This window comes from Marasmius oreades, chromosome 5 (assembly GCF_018924745.1).
Source record: "Marasmius oreades isolate 03SP1 chromosome 5, whole genome shotgun sequence".
Classification (NCBI taxonomy): Eukaryota; Fungi; Basidiomycota; class Agaricomycetes; order Agaricales; family Marasmiaceae; genus Marasmius; species Marasmius oreades.
Genome location: NC_057327.1, coordinates 2181769 through 2209656, shown reverse-complemented (window position 1 = coordinate 2209656; position 27888 = coordinate 2181769). Strand labels below are relative to the sequence as shown.

Below are 27888 nucleotides of genomic sequence, written 5' to 3'. Positions count from 1 at the left end.
GCTTGAGACCCTTCTGGTTCATCCCGTAAACCAAGCCCCCAAGTCATACTAATCAAGATGGCCACTGAAGAATCTCCAAGCACCGACCTCATCACCCTCACTCGGTGTGTGCTAGTTCATCATGTCCCCAGCTCGCCTTGAACCATACACCATTTTACAGACATGTTCTCCATGATCAGCTCAGATTGGGTACCGCAGCCACAGGAGACTTGACTTTACTCCTGACCGCAATTCAAGTCACTTCCAAGTTCATTGCAACTAATGTCAGGAAGGCTCGCCTCATCAACCTGTGAGTCTATCGACCAAATCAATGCCCCAACGTTGTCGATCTCACCCGATCCATGCCTGTAGCGTGGGGCTTGCCGGGGAGACCAATATACAAGGAGAAGAGCAGAAGAAATTGGATGTTTTATCAAACGATATCATGATCAATGCCCTTCGTGCTTCCGGGAAGACTGCTGTTCTTGTTTCAGAGGAACTCGAGGATGCTATTATAATTGATGGAAATAATAAAGGGAAATACTGCGTCGTCTTCGATCCACTTGACGGTAGTAGCAACATCGACGCTGGCGTTAACATCGGAACAATCTTTGGTATATATCGTGTTGTGCGTGGATTGTGTCTTAACTCTCACCATTACAGACTGAGTGTGCCATGTATTTCAGAGGCCGGATTCTTCGGGATCGATTGAAGACGTATTGCGGCCAGGGAGTGAGATGGTCGCAGCGGGTTATACCATGTATGAGCTGGTAGAATTGCTAACAAATGTCGCTTTCCTGACGGTATTTTAGGTACGGGTCGTCCGCCAACTTAGTTTTCTCTACTGGTCAAGGTGTCAATGGATACACACTTGACCCGTCTCTCGGGGAATTCATCCTTACCCATCCTTCCGTACGCATACGAGTTTTCGCATCCTCCCTCTGTCCCCTAATATCTCTCTACAAGATCAAAATACCCTCTCGCGGCAAGATCTATTCATTCAATGAAGGAAATTCTATGTATTTCCATCCTCCAGTAGTCAATTACCTGAAATCGATCAAATACCCTACAAACGGGAAATCTCCATACAGTGCCCGGTATATTGGATCGATGGTAGCCGATGTTCACCGTACCTTGCTATATGGTGGTATTTTCGGATACCCCGACGACAAAAAGAGTAAAAGCGGCAAACTCAGGCTTTTGTACGAGGCTTTTCCAATGGCCTATTTAACTGAACAGGTAGGCATGTACCTCAAATTCAATACGACCGATCTTGATTCGCGTTTCGTTTCTCATCAGGCTGGTGGAATCGCTACGACGGGGAAGAAGCGTATTTTGGATATCATTCCCACGAACATACATGAACGCTGCCCCGTGTTTTTGGGTTCACGAGACGACCTTCAGGATCTGATGAAGTTTTATCAAGTGGATTCTGCATGAAGGGTACAAAAATTTCGAGATAATGTAACAGTAGCACTATTCAAAGTTTTGTCGCGTGGTATTTCAGCGCTAAATGACCCGCATCACTCTAAAATTACACCCACTGCACATGTCGATACCACTCCGAATAAAGGTTCCTGCGAAACCTACCAGTGAAATGTCAGAGGTAAGATTTTCTAAACCAATTATATTCAGTTTCATTATGTTTTTTAGTACGCAGAACCTTCCACACGACGAAAACATCCAAAACGAGCAGTTCTATCGTCCGACGAGGAAGATGACATGGAACCTTCGGCCTCATCACCTCCTTTGAAACGGCTACGCCTGGAAGATGATAATGCACTGGAACACTTTCTTATGGATGTTGAAGGTGGCGACTATGATCAAGACTTCAAGTCTGTGCCGACAGGGCGTCAGAAACGCGCAATCGTTAAACCCAAGAGATTCGGAGGGGAAGATGAATCACCCACAACGACAAAACATGACGACACAACGAAGAAGAAGAGAAGTAAAACGAAAAGGGTCGAACTCTCAGATCCAGAGTCGGAGGAAAATTTTGAGCCAGATGAAGAAGACCTTGCACAAGATTTGGGAACGTTGCATGACGGCGACGGCGACGATTTCGAGGACCTTCCGAAACGTCCCTCTAGACCAAAAACCAAAAGTGGTGGCAGAGAGCAGAAAGCAAAGGGGAAAGACACGACGGGACAACCATCTAGAAAGTCGAAGCAGAAGCCCCAACTGAATGTCACTACCAGCCCGATGGTTAATGTTGTGGACGACTCTAATTCACCTGTTGCATCTACTTCACAAGACGTCGTTGTCATAAAGGAGACCGGTTCCAGCTCCCCGCCAGTAAAAAAGCGCAAGTTGCCACAAATCAGAAAGAATAAATCTAGCACTACTGGGACGCCTATTGTAGCGATTAAATCTGCTGGTACAGTACCGTCCAAAGCAAACAACATGGAGAGCTCGGACATCGCGAAGACTCCAATACTCAGAAACGGTCTTGCTACGACTAGTGCAGACCTCGATCTGCGGAATAATAATGTTTATGCAGAATTATTCGGAGGGGTGCGTGTTCTCGAATGATCACACCCATCTCAATGATATTGATGTCTTTTTTTTAGCCCGGTGCGTCTAACATGCGTTCCGGGACTAACAAGCAAGAGCAAAGACGGAAAGAGTTGGATAAAATGAGGGAAGAGGCGCGAGCTAAGAGAGTGACGGAAGCCGTAGGTATTGTGTCCCTTGAAGTCTACTTCGGCTTATCATCAAATAGCGTGGCTCCTTTGCCCTTCAAGCTCAAATGGAGAAGATATTGCGGTTTGAGGAGAGGTTCCGGAAGAGCAACAGTCCTGCTTTATATCCAAATATCCTCGGCGCAAAGATGAGGGAGGTGCACGATCGAGAAAAGGCACGTCGAGGGGAAAGTTCACGAGATGTTCCGTCGAATGAACACGAACTAGAGGAAGGAGAGATGACCTAGCTATCGTCGTGACATGAGACATTGATATACGTGCTATGCCGCATAAATATAAGATTAAAGCAGAAAAAGAGATCGCTGCTCCCCCAACGTGTCGTGTCGAACATAGAGACCAAGGTGTTGGTTGCTGTTGTTTTGTGCTGAGAAGCGGTGGGATACTACAATGGTTTCCAGTCAACTTCATTGGATATCGACACTATGAAACGAAACTGGTGAGCACGGGATGCTACAGTGCCTAACTGCACTTTGTTAGATCGGACTTTGCTGGAAGGACGAACGTACTGTACGTACTCGAGTACGGAGGCTGAGTGTTGATGAAACTTGAAGGTTCACTGCATGTCGACGTCACCGGGTACCACTGCTCTCGACAAGCGTTGATCAATGTTCATTTCGCCGACTCCAGACACCTTCCAGGCGCCGAGCATATTACTGGATGAAAGCGCGCACGAGGGTAAGTAGAATGAGCATATATTGAAAATTCGTCAACGAAAATAATAACTAATAGTAGATCATTAGATACTCTTGCAAATGGAGCATTCGAAGTTGATCCTATCCCTGAATATCACGGCTAAAAGGGAGTTAGACTAAATCATCGCCAAGCAGTTTTAGTGCTTACGCAGGACAATTAAAGCGCTGAGACTAGAAACGACAATAAGGTAAACAACTGAGTATTTGATGACCTGGATGATAAGTCTTGCATGAATGGATTATTCGCGCGTCAAAGGAAAACACTTACATTCCATCGTCTGGTCCGCTTTTGCTTGGTCGAGAATAGTGGTGCACGAATCTGCTTTGACGGACGAAGCCAAACTGTACTATACATCAGCCACCAACTCCTGATGCTTGATAATGAAGACTTACACAACATGGTTGAATGGATACGGTTTATGAACGGTATGAGGATCGGCGGCGTCAAGATCATGAGTAGAATATGCGCAATTATAAAATCTGAGCTCCATAGTGACATCTCCACGATCTTCACGATGAACTCTCGGGCAGGCTGGGACATTGCTGAATTACCAAGACCTCTGCCGTACCATTTACCTGTCCACCATGCTCTGTTCGTCTCGTCGTGCTTATATTCACGAGTCAGGAAGACAGAAATTAGGATCTTGTGGATGGCGCGCTGGATGACGACAATACAGATGATACCGAGCACGGCGTGAGCCACATCCCAAAGTTCCAAAAACCACTGGAAAAATATGAAGTTGAGATTACGAATCTTATGAAAAAGTGAGAACACGTACGAAGAATTCGAAGAAGGCAATCAGCCCAAAGAGGGCTGCAGTATGTGCAATAGCAGCCATCACCGAACCAAACTTGACCCAGGACTCCATCATGGGACCAAGGAAAAGAGAAATGAAGAACAAGGTCATAAGAACGGCAGCATTCCAGACGATAGGCCCAACGGCGATGATAGCAATCCGAATCAAAGCACTTGGGTTGTCGTTGACGGCGGAAACTGCAGTACCTGACTTGCCTGACTTCGCGGGGAACGATTTGACGAACATGTAGGCATTGACAAACAAGATCGCGATGCAAATTGGCCAAAGAACTTCGGAAATAATGACGGCTTTCCATTTGGCCCGCGGAACATCTCCTGACAGTTTCTCCGAAGGGTGGCCCAGCTTCTTTTTCTTGTAACCGGTAATCATCGTACGCGAGAGTCGGCAATATCCATACCAACTGCTTGCCTTCGTACGAGAATTACCACGCGACATCCACCGAAGGAATTCGCGATAATCGATAATGAAGTCGGCGAAAGAGAACTGGTGCGGGTTGAAGACGAAAGGAGCTATGCACAGAGCAAGGATAGATGCCCAGAAGTAGATCAAATGAGGGATCCAAAGTGTCAAACTGGCATACAACAGCAGCAAAAGGTTTCTCATTCCCATGTATATGCTAGGCCCGGCGAAACGAGAGTAAAGTGTGCTGAAATTGAGACGGGTGGTGGCGAAACCACGGCCTGTAGCGATATATCGAGCACCACCAAACGTCAAATTACTCAAGATGGACTGCGAATAAATCTGCGTGGAGAACACTTCGAATATGGGGGAAAGGGAAAGGAAGTGTTTGCCCAAACGGAGTAACGCCTTGCCGGTGCCACGCTCAACAAGTTCTAAGTACAGGACATTATATCAGAGGAGTCGAACTTGCAAAAGAAGATAAAGCTCACCTTGAAGGAAAAGAGGTAAGAACGCAATGAAGAATACCAGGAAAATGGATATGATACAACGCCTGATCCACTCAAAGACTGGAACAAGGTTGTAGCATCCTGGTTGATTGCCAAGAATATTGCCTTGAGAGTCCAGGTTGCAAACGAGTAGTTTACTGTTGAGAGTCCCCAAATAGACGACTAATGGGTTAGGTTGAGTATTAAACATAAACATGAGGGGAAAGAGAAACATACGAGTGAGCATGAAGATTTGAATCGAATAGATGACGAGGATGTTGTTTATGTGGAAACCCGGATGGCCGTAGTAGAAAGTAAGGAAGCGGTCAATCGGGAGTTGAGTGCCCAAATAGTAGTATTCTCGACTAAGCATCTGTTCACCCATACCAGTTCCGATTTTCGTCTGGAAGTTCAGGATGGTACCGAACCCAAGATCACGACCTTTACCACACTGATAGTATTCCGAGTGTTTGATGCGTCCACCCCGCCCAAATGCATTCATGCCAGCGAAGATATCCTCATTCAGATGCAAACCCTTTTGTGCCTTCGAAACGCCACCACGAGTGCACATAAAAGTGGCATTCAGGAAATCGGGGTGACCATAATGTAACTTTCCACCAATCCAAGCCAGCGCACGAGCAGTCATAGTACCGAATGTCTGTTCTTTTCCTGCGGCGATGTCACCAAGAACACCAATGTTTTCGGAGAAAATGTACTCTCGAGTGCCGATGATAGCGACAGGAGATCGAATAAATTCCTTGTGGCCCCACTGAGCGTAAGGACTCTGACTGGAAACTGAGTACTCCTCGAACTCTCCAAGTATGTTTCGGATCTTTAAGCACTCTTCGAGATAGTTATCCTGGTTGGCATCGATGAGCTGGAGGTACTCTCCACGATAAAAGACGATGGCGTGATTCTGGTTGTCAGATTTACCGTCGCCAAGGATTGGATTACCGGGAAGTTCGATTCGGAATTTTGGTTTCCTCTTGCCAGTGGCTTCGTCGATCTCAGAGTGACCATCGATAAGGGTAGAGAATAACCTTGCCTCTCCACCTCTAGGACCAGGCTCCTCATCCAGGTAGGCGATCTGCAAGTCAGGATACGCGCGTAATAAGAATTCTGCATTCTCGTGTTCCTCCTTGTTGAATTTGGAATATCGTTGCATAGAGACAGTGAACTTGAACTTCCGCCTCGACATCCTCTCAAGCTCTCGCTCAAGGCGTTCCGTGTTTCCACCAAAAGCATGCACCACATCGGGGTTTTCGACCCGATACAGGAGTTTGATAGCCTTGGAGTAGTTCATCATACCCGATACGGTACGGTACAGTGTCTGAGCCCTTAATGACGCCCATATCCTGGTTCGTAGAGTGTATTCCGGTGACGACGTCTTGAAACCAATGCAATAGAAAGGCAGATCGTCAACTTTGGCCGCGGCCTTCTCATTAGTAATATCACCGCCGTCCATTTCTTCCGCAAGTATCTTGGTATCCTTCACAAAGTTGTCCCATTCAACCGGATGCAGTTGCTTCAGGTACTCCAACAATGTAACACGCGTATTTTGATCCTCTTCCCTGATGATCTCACGTAAACTGAGAAGAATCTTCTCGGAATAGTGTGGAACAAGGACGGTGAATGTGGGCATGGCATCGACGGGTAGAGGTTCAGGAATGGCGGTTGCAAGAGACGATGCGAAGAAGGAGATACGGCGTTCAGCCTCACCGCCTTCAGGGAAGAAGTTGTTCTTGTGACCCTGTCCTTGCTGGTTGGTAAAGAAAGGCGGTGCTCGCAATGTACGCCGACCGTCAGATCCATCGACTTGATGATAAAGGAGACGTTGGACATGATCGATGGAGAGGAGATGTTCACGGTACATCGAAATGATGACTGCATTCCACAGTTGGGACACCAGGACCTAGCAACGTAAAAAAAAAAGTGAGTGGCACGAGAAGGGAACCCAATCTGAGCCTACCTTGGGTTTATATTTAACTTCCATCTCCCCGGTTGCCAATAATTTCGCATAAATTCGTTTTGGCAGCCGGGTGTATATCTCTGACCACGGCGTCCAGATGCTCAGGCCCAAACCGAAGCTCCTTCCAATACTGAACACTACAACCCAAATTATATACCACAGATATGTGTCCAAGAAGAACAGGACCAAATCCATGATATACATGATGGCAAGTGTGAAGGGGACTTGATTAGAGCAAAGAGCATTTCCAAATAATCTGTCATTGCATCCTTGCACCTTGGTTCGGGCCATCACGGCGATAGGAGATGAGAATGAAGATGCTAAGAAGAAGTAGGATTCCACGAATTTGCAGGTAAAAATGAGGACCCAAAGCAAGATCGATGCAGTTCGAGCACTACGGCCGAGGGAGGGATATGACGCTGTGAACGTTTGGGAAGCCATATATTTGCGAGACTTGCCAGCGACACGATCTCCGAACATCCTGCCAGAGGGAATGATGGCGAAGCATACCGTAGCGACTACCGAAACAAAGAACTGAACGATACCAAGGATGAGGGGGACTTGACTCAAGTTCGGCCTGTCGTCGACCATGGCAATGTAAAACGTAGGACCAGCAGTCAGGGCAAGGATGATGAGAAGGAAGATGAACCGAGTGGTGAGGTGCGAAGCATTGTTCCAGGTCGTGGGAATATAACGAAATTCTGCGAGAGTGGCTGCAAGCATGATGCCGGTAGATACGGCGCCGCCGAGAGCGACGGCGGACCAGGTCATTTGAGGGGAGGGGTGTTGCTTAGTTCGGGGAGCGTAAACTTTGGGAGAGTTGAAAGCCGTGTAGAAGTAGTATACAGAAACATGCAAGATCCAAATCCGGTTGAAATTGACCAAGAGGTGGGCGAGGGAACGCTTCTCGTAATATGTTTTGAAAAACACTTTGTTCCAATCGATACGGCTCAACTTCATGAAACGCTGAGGAGGCGAGACATCAACCAGTCGGCTCTGTAATGATTGAAAGGGAAGCATCAGCTCTTGCAAGGCGAATCATGGAATAAAATCATACATTATCGTTGAGCACAATTCGAGCAAGGCCTTCAGGGTACCAGAAGAGTTGGTTGATGTCATCATAACCAATGATCTGGTCATGATCCTTCTCTTTCCTGACGAACTTACCGTCCTGGACTTCATATCCCTGATCCCTCATGAACCTATACAAAGGCTTGATGATGGCACTGAGATATGTTCCTTCCGGAACCGGGTCGACGCGGTTTTGACATTCTGGACTGCGATAGTAGTCGTCTGCACACTTGAAAATAAAGCAGAGACACTCTGGGGTGAACCGAACGTTACCAGCCTCTCCCCAACAGAGAAGGTAGAGGGCAATCTGCCGTAGACGGTCATATTGAGACATGTTGTTCATCGCATTGCGCCAGCGGTTGAGCGCAGAGTCCAACGACTTGCTGCCGCCAGCACCACCGCCCTTGACAGACTTGAGACGCTGGAGACCTGGGTTCTGCGACTGGCCAACGGCGTCGTCAAGATTGAGTTGGGCCGCAAAGTACCACTTGCGATAGTTTGCGTGCTGACCACCGATATAGTCGGCGTGAAGGGTGAGAAGTGCTTGATTGGGAGTCATGCGGGAGGCCCGTGAGTCAAGAAGGTGCATCGTAAAATCGAACTGAGAAAGGCATGTAGATCAATACGCCGACGGCTCAATGGTTCACTTACCATATTGCGCATAGAATCTCTCTGGAACCCAAACTTCTGCTGAAGGTCTATGAAAACATCTTCAATCTCCTCTGTTGACATAGGTATCTGGCGGTCTTGCGACCAGGCAGGGTAAGGCTCGTTTGAGCCAACGCCTGGATCAGCGAAGGGGGAAATACCCGGATAGCTGGAATGAGAATCTACTGAGGTGGCGTAATTGCGATCTGGATGAGAAGCTTGAAAGAAGAAGACATCAACGGAAGAAAAAGCTGCGAGTGAAATGAATTACCGCCTTGGTCATAGTAACCCGGAGCGCCAGCTAAACGAGTGGTACTGGTGTTATAGGCACCATAGGGATCTGTCGCAGCTGCCTCTGGCTCGCCATAGTCCCGCCGTGGCTGCTGAGGATGAGAGGGCTGAGGAAACTGCTGGGGACGAGCAGGGGAGTTAGCAAAGGGGTTTTGTTGAAAAGTCCTAGGGTCATTAGGACCGCCGTAAGGACGAGCGGCCATATAGAACGGAAAAGAAGGACGAAAAGTAGAGAAAAGTGAAAGCTACGGTGGTGAAGACAAAAAAGAATGTAATTCCGTCGAGCGATTGTGCGGGAGGATTGCTCCGACGTATCTTGAGGGAGAGGAAACTGATTGAGCTGGCTTCTCTGGTCGCCCTGCGATCCTTGTTGCTGCTCCATCGTGGGAATGATACCACGTGCAGTTGCCATCACTAGTCACGCTGTGACTGTCCTTGGCTTTCGCATGAACTCACATGTGCACGGCGCGTACCAAGACGCGTTCAAGTCCTCCATAAAATATGTTCCTTCTCTAGTCTCTCTTTGCATCCGTATTCTCTCTCAGTATCCAGATCAAGTCCACCTCCTTCCTCCAGGATTTTACCTCAAATATCACGCCAACCCCGATCACTCTCAATTTGATATCCTGAGAGCCCTTATACCGACTTATTCCTCACAGTCTGACGCCTTCTTCCTGGAACAAGTCGATCCAAGACTGTGGGCTACTCTTGTTCAACTATTTCCCGACTCCTTACCATCGCCATTCACAACATATCCTCTCCCAATCTCCGATGTTCATCTTCCCCTCATTCAATCGATACCAGTCACGCCTTCCTGCGCAATAGTAACTATTCTTGAACTCCCTGGATGCGAGAGATTCACAGATGACACAATAACAAAGCTCAGATCTTTTCATAGTCTTGTCGCGCTCGACGCAAGTGACACCCACCTCACCAACCTTGGGGTCAGTCGTTTAGCGTCAGCATGCATCTGGTGTACACAAGAACTTGACAAGCCTGAACGTCGAGGTCCTTGGGGTCTACGTATTCTTCGCCTTCGCAACTGTCGTGGCGTTGATAACGTGTCCATTCAAATTCTTACCAAGTTCATCCTACTTTCAGTCCTTGGTACGCCGTCATGATTAGGTGTCCTGCCCCCTTGTCGCTTATTCTTGTATGAGCAGACCTCCGTGGGACGGCAGTTGTTCCATCTGGTTTTGCTGAAGTATGGCGTGCCGTTGAGCCCCCTTCCTCCAAATTATATCATCCCACTTCGTTAACGAAAAGTCTTTCCGCATTGGAAAGTATCGCCTCCTTATACACAACCTCAAATACATATCGGGTCCTTGTTGACCGGTGGTCACATCAAGAGACTCACAGATCTTTTCCCTCCTGTCGGCATGAACGTCCTTCCCCCCAGGTCCTCCCCGAAAATACCGCTGTTACATTTCCCTCCCCATACAAGCCATTGACCTCTAGTCCCGATCAAAAAAGGTCGTTGTATGAACTTGAAATGATGTCAAGGGTGGCTGCTTCTGAGTTAAAGGTGGAATCACAGAAACGGATGCTAGATGAATTCTACGCTCCGCTTCCATCAAGGAAACCGGTTGACTTACCAGATGATAGCTATTCCGCTCAACACTATTATAGGTCATTCAGAGAGAAACTCGCTTGGCCCACATCCGCGGATTCGACGCCAAAGTTCGATAAGCTCATGCTATATTGCTATCCACCATCCTGGGATTCGTTAAATTCTGTGGCGATCCCGTGGACTGTTAAGAAGGAAAAGCCAATGGATGAGATGAAGGCCGCACTCGATGAAAGACATTTGAAAACCATGGCGGGCCAGCAACAGGTGTTAATGGCGAAGCGGAGGCGCGTTAGTTCCAATTCCCGACCAGTTTTCGGAGGCGGCAATGTGTCCGCTCAACATCTTTCCGCTGACACTGGTCGTGGGAGGAAATTGAGCGGTCGTAACCCATTCCGTAAAGCAGTCGGAGCCAATTCACCAGTTGGACGTCAACACTGTCGCTTCGCCTTGGCCACACCCTGCATTCCCAAGGTGACGAACGATGACGATGTTTCACAGCGAGGCACTCCTCAGGTTCAAAGAAATCCTTTGAATCATGGTTCTAAACCTCTCAGGCCGATATCCTCCTTTCCTGTCCCCCCACTTCCTCCAGAGGAGAAAAGAAAGCTCAAAGAGGAGGCGAAAGAGAGAACATTAATCAAGCGGGATAACGGACAAACCCGGGATATCCGACAAATGCTGAAGCGCGTAGGTTCTGCTGAAACTGTGAACCCGAAACCTGCTCCCTCATTCACCAAGCGGCACTCATTGAACACGAAGACTTTAGCTGAGGGATTCGATTGGAAGACATGGGCCGACAGCTGATTCCTTCGTTATCACCTAGTTTAGAGTTTAATGTCTACTTGTACAGATCTTGCGTATGTTAAAACCTGACGCGGTTTAGTACTTAAAGTTCGTTAAATTCAGCTTCTCGCACGTCCCACGACCCGCAAACCACAGGCCAAATCGCGAAAGTCACGCGTCAGATTACAACTTACCTCTCGTCCTGCATACATGTCGTCTATTGCTCTCCATGGGACGACGCCCCACATAGCTCGTTTTACTGCTCGATCTGTCTACTGCTCGCAGCTTTTATCATTTCCCTCAACGTCACAGCGACCCTTCCCGTCTTACCGCACCGCTTCTGCCCGTAACCGTACCTATTCGTTCTCCACATCGGCGTCCGTTCACCAGAGGAACTTTGACAGAGTTCGTGTACATCCTCGATACCCACATGAGCAGAAATCTTCCATATCCGTCGCAGCCGAGGCGAAAACTACAGAAGAATCCGGTCAAGACCTGACAGGTTCAGAACAACCACCACATCATTTGCCTCAGACTCCCAACACCCCAACACGACCCTATCGATTCCACATTGCAGCCAGCTGGGCAGGCAAGCCTGAGACTGCCAGAACAGGAGAGGAAACGATCTCTGTTCCATTTGCGCCTGAGAGTGTCATCGGCCGTTGGCGCGATCAGACGTTACAGAATGAAGGTCGAGAGAGGAAACGGTGGTTGGCGAGGGATGCTGGAGAGGATTTCTTTTTCGTTCAAGAGGTGCGTTTGTTTTGGGTTTCTTTTTTTTTGGTAAATAAAACCCAGGAGCTCAGAATATTCTTTGGTTTCTTTTTTTTTTTTTTTCGCTCCCCGTCTTCTAACGGCCGTGGTACGCCATATATATAGATGAGGAACGGTTCGGTCGGTATGCGTTTACTTTTTCAATTGGATCAGGAATGTGATGAAGTTTCTTGGTTTTACAAATAGGGTGTTGGACTCGGTGTAGCTGATGGAGTGGGAGGATGGATGGCAAGTGGGGTGGACCCGTCATTGTTTGCTCAGTCCCTCATGTACCATGCACACCGCTACTGTCGGAGTGCATGGGCTGGAGAACCGGAGGTGGATCCTACACTAGATTATGAAGAGAGGGAACAGGTTGAAGGCTGGGAGTTGACACCTTATGCCTGTTTGGACCTTGCCTACGGAGGAGTGTTAAGGGAACGACATGTGGAAGCCGGTGTGTTACTTTCGTTGAATTCTTTAATAGATATGGCTCAATTTGATGCTCAACAGGTTCGAGTACGGCGTGTCTACTCACCCTCAATTCATCGTCAGGATTACTGCGTTCTGCAAAGTATGTCCGTAGCGCACGCATACCAACTTGAATGGATTGAATATGATTCATGCAGTCTAGGAGACAGTGGGTTTCTCGTCATACGGTCGTCGAACGTGATATATAAGAATCCAATCCAGAGCCATTATTTCAACTGCCCAAAGTAAGCTCATGTTCTTCTCAAGGTCGTTGGACTGCCTGATGGGGGTACGATATAGACAAATCACGAAACTTCCTTCAAGTCACGGAAGGAAATTCTCCCGTGCTTGCATCGATTCCCCGTCCGAAGCAGAAACATATTCGGCGAAATTAAGGGATGGTGATATTGTCATAGTCTATGTAGGGGGGATTCCTTTTTGATTTCTCTGTCCGTCCTGAAACGCTGTAACAGACAGACGGTTTGGCGGATAATGTGTTTGATTCTGAAATAGTGACGATATGCTCGCTGGTGGCACGACAAGGCGGAACGGAGGAAGTAAAAGTGCAGATGATGGCGGACAGGATGGTAGAATATGCGCGGAAGTCTATGATGAGTAGGGACAAATATACTCCCTTTGAAAGTATGTTTTGTCCCTGTACTGTTAGCTCTCTCGCTAACTGACGTAACAGAGGAGGCAGCAAGGCACGGAATGTTCTTTCGGGGCGGAGTAAGTACCTACAATAACACAGGTTGGTAGACTGATTACTGATATGAACCCTCCTTTTTTACAGAAAGTGGACGAGTAGGTTGTTCTAGTATGTTTTCTCGAGTCCAGCTGATCAGTTTTGAATAGCGTGACGGTAATCGTGGCATTGGTTAGGGAAACACACTAGAATATTTATAGCAGCGTTATTACATTAGGACCTAATAATAATGTAGCCTACCTCGATAGCGGGAAGACTAGTGTCTCGCACAAAGACGAGTGTAATTTCCCCAAACGATGTGCCAATCTGCGGCCAATGTGTCTTCTGCTGGCTCGCCGAAAGTGTCCAGTTTGCTGGCCCATTGGACTGCGTTCTTGTAACACTGCAAAGCTTGCTGGTTGTTGACATCTTCATGTAGGATACCCAAAAGATTCCAGGCTTCAGTTGCAGTACGGCGGGCATCGCGCAAAAGACTAGTCGCCGGCCGCTTGAGAACGGGGATGTCTGTAAAAGGAGAGCTATTGATGGCAAGCGCTCGGGCAACTCTCTCCGAAGACTGGGCTGCAGTTGACAGCCATTGAATAGATACCGGTCGTTTTTCCTTTAGGGCGTGGGAAACCTCGGCGCGGTGAATACAAAACACGGAGGAGCGGTGCAGCAATGTCAAGGCATGGAGGGCATGGGCCGGTGATACGGACGACATATTTTCCGGATGGCGTACGGACCGAACAAGGTTGAAAGCGGCCTCGTCCAGAGCTCGACCTTCCTTGAATTTGGCCGACCGGGCATAGAGGGCCGAACAGGATGTTAGAATGGAGAGAAGAGTCCGCTGGGCACTCGGAGACGGCGGCATGCTTGCCGGAGAATGGAGAGGTTGGTCCGAACCGACGGCCTTTGCCCACCAGGCCATGGCAGAATCGTTTTCACCCAGCCGGAAGCAGAGGTCGCCGAGTTTCATAGCCAGACGGGCAGACTCGTTTGTGAATTCTGGCTGACAATCCCAGGCACGCTCGTATTCGACCTTGGCCACTAACGAAGAACTTGCGCCCATTCGTTCAAGAACGGATGCATGGAGTGACCGGAGACGTGGCAGTGTCCAAGCTTGTAGTTCCCTGCTCCTCTCTTCCGCAATCTCGATCGCCGTTCGAAGACCGTCTTCCGCTCGTACCAGCCGAGGGTCAATAATCACCAGTCCTCGAGGGCCCAACAAGCCGTCGCCACTGACATCGGAGCCAATCACAGCGGTACTTTCTCCGACTCCCCAGTTCAATGCCATCCACGCTCCTCGTACACAGTGACGTCCTCGTATGCCCAACCCAGGGTCTGTTCCTCCCTTTTGATCATCTCCATTCCACTTCTCCGCATCCACATCCCACTCCCAGGCACTGACTTCTGCGTCCTCTTTCTCCTTCTTCTTTAGTTCAACATTTTCAACCCATGCATGTGTTGCTTCAAAGGCTACAGCCGTCGTAGACCCCAACAAGGCTAAGCCGATGAACGAAAACTTGACGAAACGTTTGGCGACGTTGAGAACAAATATGGGGTGTTGTGCAAAGCCTTGCTGGACAGAATGCGTCTGGGGATAGGGTGCATCATCTGCTGAACGGCGCAGCAGAACAGCTCGTCGTCGAAAGAGTGTCCTCCACATGCTGGACGACTCGGAGCAACTTGTCCAGCTTTCCCGTCACCGGCCCGGACGCGCGTTTCGGCAGACAAGCGGCGTACCCCGAGTGTCGCCGTCAAGACCGACAGGTCCTATCGGCATCTCGGGCTTTCCTTTTGCTGATGAAAGAACGCCGACATTCCCGGCCCTACAAGTCGCGTTGAATCCAACTCCACGTTATAAGTACATGTCCAGCACGAACGAAATGCCACCCATCTGTAATGAGGTTCTTCCGTATCCTCTTTACCGTCCCTGTGCTTTTTGCCTCTTTCACCACCGCACAGTCTCGGTTCGTGGTCACTAAAGATGGCAAATTCCAGGTCAATGGGAGGTCAGCATACTCAGCTCTGGTCTGGTTGCGTTCCATTCTCAATCTATTTTCTACAGCGACTTCAACTGGATGGGCACTACAGCGTACTGGCTGCCTTCTTTGAATACAGGTATATCTATTCCTCAAGTCAGAGTCATCTCTCAAATTTTCTCATTCATTTTCATCAGAGCAAGACATCATCAATACTTTGGCCAACATATCCACTGCTGGGTACACGGTGGTGAGAACATGGGCCTTCAACGGTATGTTTTATTTACTCTTATCATCATCATCACACAGCGCCTTGACGGCTCTACTACTCAGACGTCGAAACGACTCCTACCAATGGAACATGGTTCCAGTTGATTAACAACGGGTCTACCGTCATCAACACCGGTTCAAATGGCTTGCAAAAGTTGGACATGGTCCTGAAGCACGCAGAGCGATTTGGACTCTACGTCATCCTCTCTCTGACGAATAACTGGAATCCGCGTGAAAATCTCGATCGTAAGTTTACGCTGACCCAAAGTATCAACTTCAACTGAAAACTATCCAGGTCGCCTCGAGTCCGACATTCAGGCTAGGACACTTTGGGACCGTGATGTCACTCCTGGTACCAACAACTCCCTTCCTAGAAACTTCCTCAGTAATGATTACGGTAACCCTTCCTTCCCTCTACCAAATGAATGACTATTAATTATCCGCTGTTCCAGGTGGTATGGATGTTTATGTGCGCCAGTTCGGCTACGAGAACCACGACGACTTTTATACGACTGCCGCAATCAAGAACGCGTTCAAGAACTATACGACGCAGATCGTTTCACGTTACAAGAACTCCTCTGCCGTCTTCTCCTGGTTCGCCTGCCCTCCGTCACACGTGTCATACATTTACTAATCATGAAACAGGGAGATTGCAAACGATCCGAGGTGCAGCTCTACTTTGGGTGCCTCTTCAAACTGTGAAACCCGTACCGTAACCCGGTGGCACGCAGAAATAGCTCGACACATTCGTTCGGTCGACCCCAACCACTTGGTTTCCTCTGGGTTCGTACCTTCTCATTATCAAACGAAAAAAAAATACACTATCTAACGAATATTCAGGAACCACGGTTTCTTCTGTTTCGACTGTCCAAAGCTATCCGATTCATCTCCATCTCCACCCTCCCCCTCCCCCTCCCCCTCACCCTCATCCTCACCTCAATCTCGTAGAAGCCTTCACCCTCTCACCAAGAAGAGGCTCTTACAGGAACGACGAGAACAGTGGAAGAGGACGAGGGTTGCTGCTATCCAGTCAAGAAATCTCCCCACCGAAGGCATACGTGTTCGTGGTCAATGGGACGCTACGCGTAAGTCATGGTCGTTCCATGTGTAGTGGCTTCCTTCTAACTTTGATATCTAGCAACCAGAAGACAGGTTGGCAATGGAGTCGGTTCTGCATATGACGGCAGCGCCGGTGTTGACAGTCAAGATATTCTAGCCATCAAGGAGATCAGCTTCAGCTCATTTCAGCTTTTCCCGGATCAGAACAGCTACGGAGTTGACGATCCTAATCTTTCCCCGTACGACAACATGGTCCAGAATGGTGTGGAATGGATTACTGCGCATGCAAGGGCTGCCCAGAGGTACGTAAACCTTGAGAAACAAATATCTCCATTCTGTTCATCCTCGTCAATAGCTTGCGGAAACCTGTCGCCTTGACAGGATTCGGTCTCGTTACTCAAGCCAATGCCCCGTCTTTCGTACCTTTCAACTCCTCCACACCTCCCTTCACCAACCAAAGTCAGTCTCTTCGCCTGTTCGTTTTTGAAGTTCTGGCAATTGACCGTTAGCTTCCTCCCCTAAGGTGCTGGTGTCACGGATGAGCAACGAGATGCCGCGTACGACACTTGGTCCCAGAGTATGTATCTACCACTCTAGCTGATTCATAATTGGTTAACATCACATTTCGTTATAGCCGGGGTAACATATGGTCTTCAGGGCATCATGCAATATCAGGTCAGTCTTTTGTGTTACTTTTACTTTTTTTTCTCGAACTAATACCAAGATGGCTTAATCTAAATCTCTAGTGGGGGCAAACGGGACTGACCACACAACCGGGCACTACTATTTCACCCAATATCAATGGTACCACCCAGAGCACGAACGTTAATCAGACAGAGGCCGGACAGTCTCCTAACGATGGTTACGCTATCTTTAATGCCGAGTACGTTCCTTTTGTTGATTTTAATCGGTGCTGAGGGGAATGACTTTTTTTTTGCAGTCGATCTAAGGTTCAACGTATTTTTTCCGACGCGGTATGAGAGTCTAAATACGTTCTACGCCCTTGTTACGCCGGACATTCCACTGGACTTTATATAACAGACGGACTACTTGGAATTATTTATTAATGTCATTATTGGTACCCATTTTCCGAGATAAAGGCCGAGGTACGAGAAACTTGCATAGATACAGAAGGGCAACGGAAGGGTCTTTGTGAGAAGAAAAAGGACTGGGCAGGACCAATATTATTATTATTAGGGACCTGACGTACTGTACAGACGTGCCTACGTTATGTCCGCAATATGTCAACATAAAGGGTTCGGCCTGATATTAGATTCAGTCGCGGGCACTGAGTGGAGCGCGCACGCGTGTGCACATCTTGCTTATTACCGACATCAAAGTACTGCAATGAAGTTTACGATTGACGACCTTCCTGTAGGTTCCCAAATTTCACGCTTCAAAACCTCAAAGCTCAATTACCCTTCAGATTGTATTTCCTTATGACCGAATATACCCTGGTGCGTTACTTACTACAGTCCAAAAAAAAAAAACTCCATATAACTGAAAGAAGGATCTTCTTCCTATAGAACAATACGCGTACATGTGTGATCTCAAACGAACTCTGGATGCTACTGTACCACATATGTTACTCAAATAGGCGATCCTTCAACTCATGTTAACGTCTTTCAAGGGCCACTGCGTGTTGGAGATGCCTTCCGGAACAGGAAAAACCGTGTCTCTACTATCTCTTATTGTATCCTACCAACAAGTTGAGCCTTCAAATTCTCGCTCTGCAATACCACCCAACACCTAAATCTTAGTTCTACGCCACCCGACGAAAGCTCGTATATTGCTCACGAACGGTACCAGAAATAGAGAAAGCACTGGCAGAATTGAAACGGCTAATGGAATATCGTATATCGTGCGCCGAGACCGAAGAAGAGAAGGAAAAAGAGCGATCGTTTACGGGACTTGGACTTACTAGTAGGAAAAACCTATGTATACATCCAGAGGTGCGTGGCTTATAACAAAATGTTACGGGTTTAGGCTAGTCGTTTTTGAACGAATTTGCAAACAAAAAACCAAAAAAAGGTATCCAAGGAAAAGAAAGGCAAAATTGTCGATGCGCGTTGTCGCGACCTTACCAATTCTGCTACTTGTGAAAAGGGTAGAGCAGATCCAGGATCCGTTGATCTTTGTGATTGGCATGAGGTATGGTTTGCACGATTGTTGTTGAGACCTGGCCGGGATAAAAAGTATTTCTTAGAATCTGGGAAAACTCGAAGCAGGCCGTTTGGTACCCCCTGGGATATGGACGCTTGCGGATCTCCTTCAACATGGACGGGATGAGGGTACATGTCCCTATTTTACTGTCCGAAGAATGGTGGGTCTTTGAATCGGGACTGTATATTACGACCAGTGCTCTTATGCTGTTTTTTTTTTACAAGTTGCCGTTTGTCGATGTTGTCATTTACTCGTTCCATTATCTGTTGGATCCCAAAGTGGCAGAACAAGTTTCGAAGGAAATGTCCAAAGATGCCATCGTGGTATTCGACGAGGCGCATAACATAGGTACTCCCCTGACCAGTAAACCACCACCGGTTTTCTGACACTCCATACAGATAACGTCTGTATTGAGTCGTTGAGTATCGACCTTACCAGGCCAATGCTGGACTCTGCCGCGCGCAGCATCACGAAACTGAACGACAAGATTGACGAGTATTTTACCCTTCTTTCTCTCCTGAACACCCCCCCGATACTGAGGTTTTTGTACCAGGATGAAAGCAACTGATGCTGCCAAATTGCAAGACGAGTATTCTAAACTTGTCGAGGGGCTGCAGGAGAGCTCAAATGCGCCTGAGGATTTCGATGGTTTCATGACTGCACCTGGTATTGGGCTTCTCTACTTAATATGTGATTCCCGCTGCTGCTAATTTCGAGGCCAGTGCTGCCCGAGGACCTATTAAGTGAAGCCATACCGGGGAATATCAGGAAAGCCGAACATTTTGTGGCATTCCTAAAAAGATTCGTGGAGTACCTCAAGGTAAATTGTCATCTGAATCTCGATACATCGTTATTGATATCTCCCTCTCTTTCTCTCTCAGACACGAATGCGTGTTCTGCATGTCGTAGCGGAGACCCCACTCTCATTTCTTCAGCACCTCAAGGACATCACATATATCGAGAGACGTCCTCTGAGGTCAATCCATACATGTCGTTCGGCATTAATAGACCCTGACTTTCTCTCAGATTCTGCGCCGAGCGTTTACAATCCCTAATCCGGACATTAGAGCTCAATCGTCTTGATGAGCATTCCTCACTACAAAAAGTTGCCAGCTTCGCGACTCTTGTTTCCACATACGAGAAAGGTTACCTGTCTACCCTCCCTAACTGGATTGTGATTGACGCTTTAGTTTCCACAAGGCTTTCTGCTGATACTGGAGCCTTTTGAGACTGACAACTCGACGGTACCGAATCCTATCTTCCATTTCACGTCAGTCTTCTCTCTTACTCGAGCACGTTCAACTTATGCCTTTCTCTCATCAGTTGTTTAGATCCATCGCTGGCTATCAAGCCGGTTTTTGAGCGATTCAGCAGCGTAGTCATCACGTCTGGGACAATATCACCGTTGGACATGTACCCGAAAATGTTGCAATTCTCCCCAGTAGTCCAAGAAACATATCCCATGACACTTACCCGGAACTCATTTCTCCCATTGGTTACTTTCACTTAATCACTTGTGTTGCGTTTTTCATTTTCGCTGACTTGCTGTAAAAGGTGATCACCCGAGGAAGCGATCAGGTTGCTATTAGTTCACGATTCGAAGTCAGGAACGACCCAGCCGTGGTTCGCAATTTCGGAAGTATTCTCATTGAATACAGTAAGATTGTACCCGATGGCATCGTTGCATTCTTTCCGAGCTATCTCTACATGGAATCGATCGTTGCAGCGTGGAATGATATGGTGAAACCTAACCTCTTCTTTTTTTTTCTCTCGGTTCCAATTTTGATTCATATTCCACTAGGGAATATTGAACGAAGTTTGGAAGAACAAACTAATTTTCGTCGAGACCCCAGATGCCAATGAAACCAGCATTGCGCTAGAAAATTACAGGAGGGTAAGTTGTAGTGTCTATCAAGTCACCGGTTTTGTTGAACCACCACCAAATAGGCTTGCGATAATGGGCGTGGCGCTGTGTTGCTGTCGGTGGCTAGAGGCAAAGTTTCTGAAGGAATTGATTTTGATCACAATTATGGAAGGGCTGTCATTATGTTCGGGTATGTGAACCTTCCGCAAAATTGGACTCCTTGAACTGAACGATTCGAAGTGTCCCTTATCAATATACAGAGAGCCGGATTCTGAAAGCTCGCCTCGAATATCTTCGTGATGCATACCGGATACGTGAATCCGAGTTTCTTGGCTTTGATGCCATGCGTAATGCAGCGCAGTGTGTGGGACGCGTCCTACGGGGTAAGACAGATTGGGGACTCATGGTTTTCGCAGACAAGGTATGAATGAGTTGGTTTTCTCTTCTTTTATGACGCCTCTGACATCGGGTTCAGCGGTTCGCCCGTGCAGATAAGAGAGCAAAGTTACCCAGGTGGATCAACCAATACATTACTGAGACGGCTTCCAATCTCTCTACGGATATGGCTCTGACGCTGTCAAAACTGTTCATGCGGACAATTTCTCAGAATCCAAACGAGAACCAGACCGGAGTTTCGCTGTGGACCTTGGATGACATCTTGAAGGCTCAGGCGAAACAGCAAGCCATGTCACAGATGGAGACAGTACCCGAAGAAGAGAATGAATATGGAGATGGGGGTATCAGCGACCATATGTTGGCAGAACTTGATATGCAGGAGTGAGATTACATGACGAGTAAAGGTACCAGCGTTATATAGATTATCTGTTAATGTATTGTACTATCTTGGGCATTGCGCGCATTTTCCAGGGACCTTATGAACGGAATGGGTCAACGCTTGTGAGAAGTCATTCGGGTGTTCTTCGCTTACTTCCTCCGTTACGATGCGCTGTGGTTGTCCATAGTAGCGCCGACAATTACAAGGGCGTGCAGGGTTGCTGCACGTGGGAGGATGTAAGGAGCTCAAATAGCAACGTCGGGAACGACAGTCAATATTGGTCTCGCCCGTGAAGGTTAGGTGGCCACAGCCTGTTGACCGGAAGAATCTGAGTTGGCGATGACACATTGGAATAGCGGGGCTTGACGGGATATGTCTGAATTTGGGACCAACGAAGGAAGCGGGGGAACCTCACTTGGAAGTTGCACTCGTCGGCGGAGGTAGGGGATGAACTACAACTTGTTTGTTGTTTGATCACTGGTATGCTGCCGACCTGGTGCCAAAACTGTATCAACGTTTCCTTCGCAGTATCGCAGACGTTTCTTACCCTCCAGATGTTCCAAGGTTGGTGAACAAGCGCAGACAGGAAGAGGGTATGTCCATACAGTTGAGGTAGACAGAGTCCTTTTAACGGCGAAAACAGAGGACGGCCCGACGCCTTACTTGCATGCTGGCCGTAAATACTTCAAGTATCATACCGCACAAAAAGTCTGGAATTTCGGTGACGATAAAGGGGAGCTCAGTCACGGCATGGGCAATAGAAAGTTCGGAGGAGGACTTCGTGGGAACTTTACGAGCTACGACTTCACCAACCACACCCTGTGAAGTTCGTATATGAATGACGTGTCAAAGACTCTCCTCATCCTCGCCCTTGCTTCTCGGTAACAACATTGACATGTAGACTGCACAATCCCCGTCTCCTGGCCATTCAGCACTCAGGCGCCTTTCGCTACGCGAGCGATCTTCCAGTCAACGGTACATGCAGGACCCGGTCATTTCACCCTTTGATGCTAGACCTTAACGGGACACATCATTCTTTCCTTCCATCAGGTCGTGGGCCGCGTGTATACTCGAGCTGTCTGTTGACGAAAAGGAACATTGCTTAGCAAATATTGCTGGGATCTCTTTTAAATTCATTACAGCATTGCAGTTTACAGTTGTGAGCGCACTTCACTGATAGGGCATTCCCCTTGACCCTAAAATAGTTCCAAGAAGCCTGTTGAATCTCACCTGCGAGTTGGAGTGCGGTGATCCCTCATGTGGATGATGATGATTGCTCGTATTGTGGCGCCGAGGTCAACTGTACGATTCAGACGATATCATAGTCTACTTGGGTATAATCAAGTGCAAGTGATTCAAGTCTGCCGATCGCTTGTAATCCCGAACTGCACTGTAGAAAGAATGCATTGAACAAAAGATGTTCGAGAGTGTGTGGAATATTAGCTTGACGTTAGAGGATATGATTATTGCTACACCTAACAAACAAATTCCCGAAGTCCTGACGGCGCCGGTTAGACCATGAGCCATGAGGAAATCCAAACACCATAGAAAACATATGTAATGTGTATATGTCTTGGACGACAATAACCTCTACTTTAAATTTCAGGGTTGCGCTCAAAAGATGTCAACATTCAACCTTTATCTTCCAATGGGCTCACTCACCAGTGGTGTTAGTTCTGGGGTCGGAACGATTCTGATGGAGTGGCGGTTTCTGCTGAGACTTCCTCAAGTACTTCAACTATACCCCGTATCGATTCCCCTTTGACGACCTTACTGACTTCATCCTTGTCCAACGTCTCGTGCTCCACCAATGCTTGTGCGAGCTGGTAAAGGCAACGATTAAACTAGATTGAGAGAATAAAAAGGAACTGTGTTACACGGTGTAGCTCATCAATTTTGGATTTCAGAAGCGTAGTTGCTCTGCGTTCGCCGTCTTTGATGATTCTGAAGGAATAAGGTTTCGATTCAGATGGAGAGTGCATGAAGATGGCTTCCTCACTTCGTAACCTCGTCCTCAATCTCGTCCTTTCGACGAACGCTGATGTCTATATCATTATCATAATTGACCGGACCCAGTTTTGAAAAACCCCAACGCTAGAAGAGAATTTGGTCGACATATGCACACAGGTACTCGGTTATGGGCCGGATTACCTTGACCATGTTCCGAGCGGTCCTGGTCGCGCTCATGATATCGGAGCTCGCGCCGCTCGTCACTGCATCTGGTCCGTATACTAGGGAGAAGCTCAATTAGACTACTAACATGGAGAAGACCGTCTTGGCACTTACTTAGTTCTTCGGCCACTCGGCCACCCATGCTGACGTCTATGGAAGCAAGATATTCTTTAAGGCTGACAGAGAACCGGTCGTTTTCAGGAAGGAAGGCTGTCTGAAATTGACCAGGAGGTTTGGCGACCAATTCAACCGAAGTAATACTAAGGACTCACATATCCAAGCGCATGACCTCGCGGAATACAAGTAACCTTGTGTAATGGCATCGCTCCATCGGTATAGAGTGCGACAAGAGCATGCCCACCCTAGTGAAAATTGTCAGATAAACGATTCAATACAACTTAAGAATCCGCGACCTCATGATAAGCAGTTGCTAATTTTGCTTTGTCGTCAATAGCAGCGCTCTTTCTCTCTGCGCCCATGAGAATGCGATCCTGTTCCTCGGTGTAAATTATTGATTTCTGGCGATTGTCGAATGCATACATACCCTGGCCCATTCAAAATGACTGAGACCCACTTCCGTGGCATTCTCTTTAGCAGCATGAACAGCTGCCTGGCTGTGTGGGAGAAAAAAATATCTCAAAACAAGATAGTGGTGCCGTCAGAGTCAAAACCCACTTGACCATGTTCTGAAGGTCGGCTCCGGAAAAGCCTGACGTCCCTCGGGCAAGGACCTTAGCGTCAACATCTACAAAAATCAATCCAGTGTGACTAGAGACAAGACTAGGAATTACCTTGGCTCGTCGTCACATTTTTCATATGGTGTTGGAGGATCTGCATACGTCCGCCTGTACCAATGTTAGGTCCTGAAGCTTGATGTTATTTGTTTGTACTCACGAATGTCAGGTAGTGGGACAGCGATGTGACGATCAAATCGCCCAGGTCGAACAAGCGCACTATCAAGGACTTGTAAAACACTGTGAAAAATGCAAGGAATTTTCCAACGTACGGGTCGAGACTTTCAGGGAAGTTAGTGGCAGCCATGACGATGACACCTTCAGTCTGTTGAAAACCGTCCATTTCAACCAAGAGTTGATTCAACGTTTGCTTCATGTACTGTTGGTCGCGGCTACTCCTTCTGCCTCCGACTGCATCGAGCTCGTCAATGAAGATGATTGCTGGCTGTTTCTTCCGTGCCGCCGAAAATAACTCCCGAACGCGTTTAGCTCCCACACCCACAAACATCTCTTCGAATTCCGAACTTCCATACATAATGAATGTCAGACCAGAATATTAGGATAAAAGGGTGAAATTTACCCAGAGGCAAAAAAGAATGGTACACCAGCTTCTCCGGCGACAGCACGTGCAAGCATTGTTTTACCCGTTCCTGGGGGCCTGAGAACGAATTTGAGTGGACACAACTAAGTACAGTTCATCCGACTCACCCGGTCAACAAGACGCCTTTCGGTAATTTGCCACCCAGAGTAGCGAACGAACTGGGATCCTTGAGAAACACCACGATGTCTTGCAATTCCTGAAAGGGATATTTACCTCAATAACAGACGGAACCTGAATATTGGGATCTCACATCTTTGACTTCATCCACCCCATGAACATCGCTGAATTTGACTGTCTTGCCTTCCGAAGGCTCGAATTGTGATTGACGTGGGCCATTCTTCATGAGACCGCTATTCTCAAAAAGGGCGGACAAGATAACGAGGAAGACTGGAAAGTAGAGCAGAGATCAACACGAGCCAACATTACGGTCTTCAACTTACAGAATGAAGAGACGAGAAGCAAGGCCAAGAATCGTACTAATCGGGGAACCCATGCATTTTTTCCTGTTGCCCCTACGTCAGCATTCGTACAAGATAAGAGGAGATTAAATGCCAACTTTCAACTATAGCTACTGGTATTGGTCGCGGCTCACTCGACTCTGTGGAAGGGTTGAGCAGGAAAGGATTGGCAAATGGATTAGAACTAGTAGATCGAACACGCGAAGTCGATTTGCCGGCAAGTACTGCTTGAGCAATTTCCTGACTTTGGGTGATAGCTGGTTGGCGCCTTTGCTCGGGAACGCTATTTTTCTCCTCTTCAGAGGTATCCCGGGCAGGGATGGACGCGTTAGTCCCCTGGAACGTGGATTCCGACTTTCCTGATGAGGCTAGCAGGCTGTCCCGACGACGAACGGCAGCGCTAACAGAGGCTTGTTGACTTGTGTTTATGAGACTTGTCAGATAAATCTGAAAAGCTTCAGCAGATTGAAGTAAGGGTGAAGTCGGATCCTGTCAGTGAGCGCGTTGATTAGGTCCCGTTAGTGAAACAGATTGATATACCGCACAAATTCACACATCCTTTCCCATCTACTTGCGATGACTTCATACGAGCTTTTCATATCCGTGTCCCGCAGAGCTTCGAAGAGAGCAAGTTGTTTTGACACATCTTGAGGATAAACATTGGCTTCAGCTTCCAAACGAGTGATATGTGCGACGACCGTTGGAGATGGTGAGGGTGATGTTGAGCGAGAGAATATAGATCCAAGAGCTAGATGGCGAATGGAATGAGATACACCGAGAATACGCGGCGTTCTATAATGCGTTGTGTAACGAAGAAGGCTGGTGGTGGGAATGGTGGAAAGAGTTCTCCATTGCGAGAAGACTGAGGAGGACCGCAGGGAATGCGCAGAGCGCGCAGAGATGCGCAATGAAATGCAGAGCTGAGAAGAAAGAGGAATTAGCATCGAAAAAAGGGCATTTTCTTTGATCAAAAACAAGGAAGGCTTGCGTACCAATCCCGGAAGTACTTGCATAAATTTGAGAGACCACGTGTCTCACGTGCATATTTTTATTGGCGACAGTCATCGTCACCCACGATCGAAGTATCGCGCTCACTGCCATTATGGCCGAGCAAACACGTAGTGTGTGCTGCCTTTATCCCGTACTCGAGTCGAATTTCACGTTAATGTCTTCCAAGTTCACGGTCTTCTCAAACTTTGTATTGAAACGTGCAACGCTGCCCTCGATTCTATATCTGATGACCAGCTCAAAACCGACGACAATTCCGATCCTCAACAATCGCTTACTGTTGTACACAAAGATCTCATATCATTACTTTCTTTTATCTATGTGTCAACAACCAAGCTTGCATTGGTCCTGAATCCCTCCTCTCCTACCTATCCTGCCGCCGTCACGCCCATAAATGACCTTGCAAAGCATATTTCTGCTTTATCGCACTGCGTGAGGTTATTTTCTCCGATTGAACACGGGGCTACCATTACACAGGAAGCCGTCAATTTGGTCACCAATGTTGTGGCCGCCGTCAAGGTGCTGTTGCAGACTTTTTTGGAGACTGGACACAGCGCAGCGAGAGAATATATGATGAAAACGGGAACTGTTCACGACATGATAGAAGGCGTGCGTTCCTCGAACGGGCTGTCGAAGGATAATTTATCTGCCGTCAGGAAGAAATGGCATGAGGATGGTGGACCTTTGGATGATGGGGCGAGGGAGCTGAGGGAATTGATAGATAACGCTGGGGACGCGAGTGAGGACTATGGCTGGAAAGAGTTAGGATTGGAACCAGATGCGCCTTTCTCAGAGCAGGAAGCTGACCGTGCATCAAAGGTGGGTGCTTCTCACCTCTTTCAAGGAATGCTGACCCCATCTTACACATAGATACATATGATATTGCGCCTGACAGCTCTCTTACACAGGAAAGTCTATACTGATCTGCTGAAAACATCCCCCGAGAACCCACCCCCCTCTCATTTGGTGTTGGATAAACTTCCATCATTATCCCGAGCTCTTGTTAGCGCAGCCGACGAAGTAATAGCAGCATCACATCCGCCTCAAGACCCTTCCATGTTGAGGCTCGATTTGAATGTTTACAAAGGTGTTCTAAAGGATATAGAGGACACTGTCCACCTATTTTTCTCAAAGGATTCCGTGGAAGTCCTCATTGAAGGTTTGTCACTCCATGATGGGGAACTGGGAAAAAAGAAGAAGATCTCGAAGCTGAAGTGGTTCGATGGATGTTTCGAGCAAATAGAAAAAGGCTTCCGGACAGCCGAGGCATCTATCTCCGAATCCGAGGCATAGTGCAGGTCGTAATGACACTCGTTATTTTCTCAATATAGTGCTGTACCATGTGGTTACTCCCGCTCCCCGACTTCGCGTCAGAATACCCCAGGTCATGGGCGCACATTACATGGTGACTATTGCAATTTGAATGAACCAACCAAATTGGATTGAGCAATACCGTCCTCTTCTATGATACATGCATCTT

General features: G+C 47.7%; 10 protein-coding genes across 10 annotated transcripts; 7 read left to right on the top strand and 3 right to left on the bottom strand.

The window, feature by feature from the left end:
- Nucleotides 1-57: 57 nt before the first annotated feature.
- E1B28_008808 (Fructose-1,6-bisphosphatase, cytosolic) lies at nucleotides 58-1419 on the top strand (the record flags this gene model as incomplete). The annotated part of the gene is made up of 7 exons (XM_043153640.1): nucleotides 58-104; nucleotides 161-289; nucleotides 352-607; nucleotides 666-739; nucleotides 792-891; nucleotides 946-1218; nucleotides 1279-1419. 7 exons carry the CDS (start codon nucleotides 58-60, stop codon nucleotides 1417-1419), a joined length of 1020 nt encoding a protein of 339 aa, XP_043008924.1.
- Nucleotides 1420-1590: 171 nt separating this feature from the next.
- E1B28_008807 (uncharacterized protein) lies at nucleotides 1591-2971 on the top strand. Its single transcript, XM_043153639.1, has 3 exons — nucleotides 1591-2493; nucleotides 2550-2654; nucleotides 2702-2971. Exons 1-3 carry the CDS (start codon nucleotides 1702-1704, stop codon nucleotides 2906-2908), a joined length of 1104 nt encoding a protein of 367 aa, XP_043008923.1. The 5' UTR covers nucleotides 1591-1701; the 3' UTR covers nucleotides 2909-2971.
- A 24-nt stretch (nucleotides 2972-2995) lies between these two features.
- On the bottom strand, nucleotides 2996-9398 carry FKS1_2 (1,3-beta-D-glucan synthase). Its single transcript, XM_043153638.1, has 12 exons — nucleotides 9038-9398; nucleotides 8770-8984; nucleotides 8105-8719; nucleotides 7048-8043; nucleotides 5316-6990; nucleotides 5082-5261; nucleotides 4153-5024; nucleotides 3767-4097; nucleotides 3642-3715; nucleotides 3522-3585; nucleotides 3197-3473; nucleotides 2996-3144 (listed from the first exon to the last, which is right to left on the bottom strand). The coding sequence occupies exons 1-11, from the start codon at nucleotides 9258-9260 to the stop codon at nucleotides 3418-3420; spliced, it is 5301 nt and encodes a 1766-aa protein (XP_043008922.1). The 5' UTR covers nucleotides 9261-9398; the 3' UTR covers nucleotides 2996-3144; nucleotides 3197-3417.
- Nucleotides 9399-9503: 105 nt separating this feature from the next.
- Nucleotides 9504-11550, top strand: E1B28_008805 (uncharacterized protein; the record flags this gene model as incomplete). Its single annotated transcript, XM_043153637.1, has 2 exons — nucleotides 9504-10164; nucleotides 10221-11550. The coding sequence occupies 2 exons, from the start codon at nucleotides 9504-9506 to the stop codon at nucleotides 11429-11431; spliced, it is 1872 nt and encodes a 623-aa protein (XP_043008921.1). The 3' UTR covers nucleotides 11432-11550.
- E1B28_008804 (uncharacterized protein) lies at nucleotides 11542-14661 on the top strand. The gene is made up of 10 exons (XM_043153636.1): nucleotides 11542-12163; nucleotides 12290-12304; nucleotides 12371-12620; nucleotides 12677-12737; nucleotides 12793-12879; nucleotides 12935-13055; nucleotides 13108-13276; nucleotides 13326-13363; nucleotides 13428-13438; nucleotides 13490-14661. The coding sequence occupies exons 1-10, from the start codon at nucleotides 11621-11623 to the stop codon at nucleotides 13527-13529; spliced, it is 1335 nt and encodes a 444-aa protein (XP_043008920.1). The 5' UTR covers nucleotides 11542-11620; the 3' UTR covers nucleotides 13530-14661.
- On the bottom strand, nucleotides 13327-15300 carry E1B28_008803 (uncharacterized protein). The gene is made up of 2 exons (XM_043153635.1): nucleotides 13581-15300; nucleotides 13327-13525 (listed from the first exon to the last, which is right to left on the bottom strand). The coding sequence occupies exon 1, from the start codon at nucleotides 14986-14988 to the stop codon at nucleotides 13597-13599; it is 1392 nt and encodes a 463-aa protein (XP_043008919.1). The 5' UTR covers nucleotides 14989-15300; the 3' UTR covers nucleotides 13327-13525; nucleotides 13581-13596.
- On the top strand, nucleotides 15225-17613 carry E1B28_008802 (uncharacterized protein; the record flags this gene model as incomplete). Its single annotated transcript, XM_043153634.1, has 14 exons — nucleotides 15225-15334; nucleotides 15391-15443; nucleotides 15502-15576; nucleotides 15638-15820; nucleotides 15870-15971; nucleotides 16027-16168; nucleotides 16220-16357; nucleotides 16415-16659; nucleotides 16713-16935; nucleotides 16989-17092; nucleotides 17157-17210; nucleotides 17268-17308; nucleotides 17380-17516; nucleotides 17574-17613. 14 exons carry the CDS (start codon nucleotides 15225-15227, stop codon nucleotides 17611-17613), a joined length of 1647 nt encoding a protein of 548 aa, XP_043008918.1.
- A 250-nt stretch (nucleotides 17614-17863) lies between these two features.
- Nucleotides 17864-21441, top strand: RAD15 (DNA-dependent ATPase of the nucleotide excision repair factor 4 complex; the record flags this gene model as incomplete). The annotated part of the gene is made up of 20 exons (XM_043153633.1): nucleotides 17864-18007; nucleotides 18060-18090; nucleotides 18160-18206; nucleotides 18264-18341; nucleotides 18394-18585; nucleotides 18665-18784; nucleotides 18840-18956; nucleotides 19021-19144; nucleotides 19195-19291; nucleotides 19350-19462; nucleotides 19519-19616; nucleotides 19678-19772; nucleotides 19823-19941; nucleotides 19997-20066; nucleotides 20120-20291; nucleotides 20351-20536; nucleotides 20598-20690; nucleotides 20744-20850; nucleotides 20901-21081; nucleotides 21136-21441. 20 exons carry the CDS (start codon nucleotides 17864-17866, stop codon nucleotides 21439-21441), a joined length of 2490 nt encoding a protein of 829 aa, XP_043008917.1.
- Nucleotides 21383-26413, bottom strand: E1B28_008800 (uncharacterized protein; the record flags this gene model as incomplete). The annotated part of the gene is made up of 22 exons (XM_043153632.1): nucleotides 21383-21531; nucleotides 21589-21796; nucleotides 21851-21928; nucleotides 21983-23048; nucleotides 23098-23258; nucleotides 23313-23379; nucleotides 23435-23529; nucleotides 23587-23666; nucleotides 23722-23821; nucleotides 23880-23969; nucleotides 24021-24098; nucleotides 24152-24221; nucleotides 24283-24352; nucleotides 24399-24452; nucleotides 24502-24560; nucleotides 24614-24865; nucleotides 24922-24999; nucleotides 25050-25138; nucleotides 25193-25329; nucleotides 25383-25445; nucleotides 25499-25889; nucleotides 25946-26413. 18 exons carry the CDS (start codon nucleotides 26411-26413, stop codon nucleotides 23106-23108), a joined length of 2394 nt encoding a protein of 797 aa, XP_043008916.1. The 3' UTR covers nucleotides 21383-21531; nucleotides 21589-21796; nucleotides 21851-21928; nucleotides 21983-23048; nucleotides 23098-23105.
- Nucleotides 26414-26460: 47 nt separating this feature from the next.
- E1B28_008799 (uncharacterized protein) lies at nucleotides 26461-27841 on the top strand. Its single transcript, XM_043153631.1, has 3 exons — nucleotides 26461-26521; nucleotides 26578-27227; nucleotides 27279-27841. The coding sequence occupies exons 1-3, from the start codon at nucleotides 26503-26505 to the stop codon at nucleotides 27699-27701; spliced, it is 1092 nt and encodes a 363-aa protein (XP_043008915.1). The 5' UTR covers nucleotides 26461-26502; the 3' UTR covers nucleotides 27702-27841.
- Nucleotides 27842-27888: the final 47 nt, after the last annotated feature.

Bases quoted from the DNA above. Each gene is read 5' to 3' on its own strand.
- E1B28_008807 (XM_043153639.1), top strand. From the start codon at position 1,702: ATGGAACCTTCGGCCTCATCACCTCCTTTGAAACGGCTACGCCTGGAA. The intron at 2,494-2,549 runs GTGCGTGTTCTC...TCTTTTTTTTAG, and splicing joins ATGCAGAATTATTCGGAGGG to CCCGGTGCGTCTAACATGCG. The intron at 2,655-2,701 runs GTAGGTATTGTG...ATCATCAAATAG, and splicing joins CTAAGAGAGTGACGGAAGCC to CGTGGCTCCTTTGCCCTTCA.
- FKS1_2 (XM_043153638.1), bottom strand. From the start codon at position 9,260: ATGGCCGCTCGTCCTTACGGCGGTCCTAATGACCCTAGGACTTTTCAA. The intron at 5,262-5,315 runs GTATGTTTCTCT...CTAACCCATTAG, and splicing joins TCAAATCTTCATGCTCACTC to TCGTCTATTTGGGGACTCTC. The intron at 5,025-5,081 runs GTGAGCTTTATC...TCCTGTACTTAG, and splicing joins CTTACCTCTTTTCCTTCAAG to AACTTGTTGAGCGTGGCACC.
- E1B28_008804 (XM_043153636.1), top strand. From the start codon at position 11,621: ATGTCGTCTATTGCTCTCCATGGGACGACGCCCCACATAGCTCGTTTT. The intron at 12,738-12,792 runs GTATGTCCGTAG...TGATTCATGCAG, and splicing joins GGATTACTGCGTTCTGCAAA to TCTAGGAGACAGTGGGTTTC. The intron at 13,056-13,107 runs GTAGGGGGGATT...ACGCTGTAACAG, and splicing joins GTGATATTGTCATAGTCTAT to ACAGACGGTTTGGCGGATAA.
- E1B28_008803 (XM_043153635.1), bottom strand. From the start codon at position 14,988: ATGTGGAGGACACTCTTTCGACGACGAGCTGTTCTGCTGCGCCGTTCA.
- E1B28_008799 (XM_043153631.1), top strand. The intron at 27,228-27,278 runs GTGGGTGCTTCT...TCTTACACATAG, and splicing joins AAGCTGACCGTGCATCAAAG to ATACATATGATATTGCGCCT.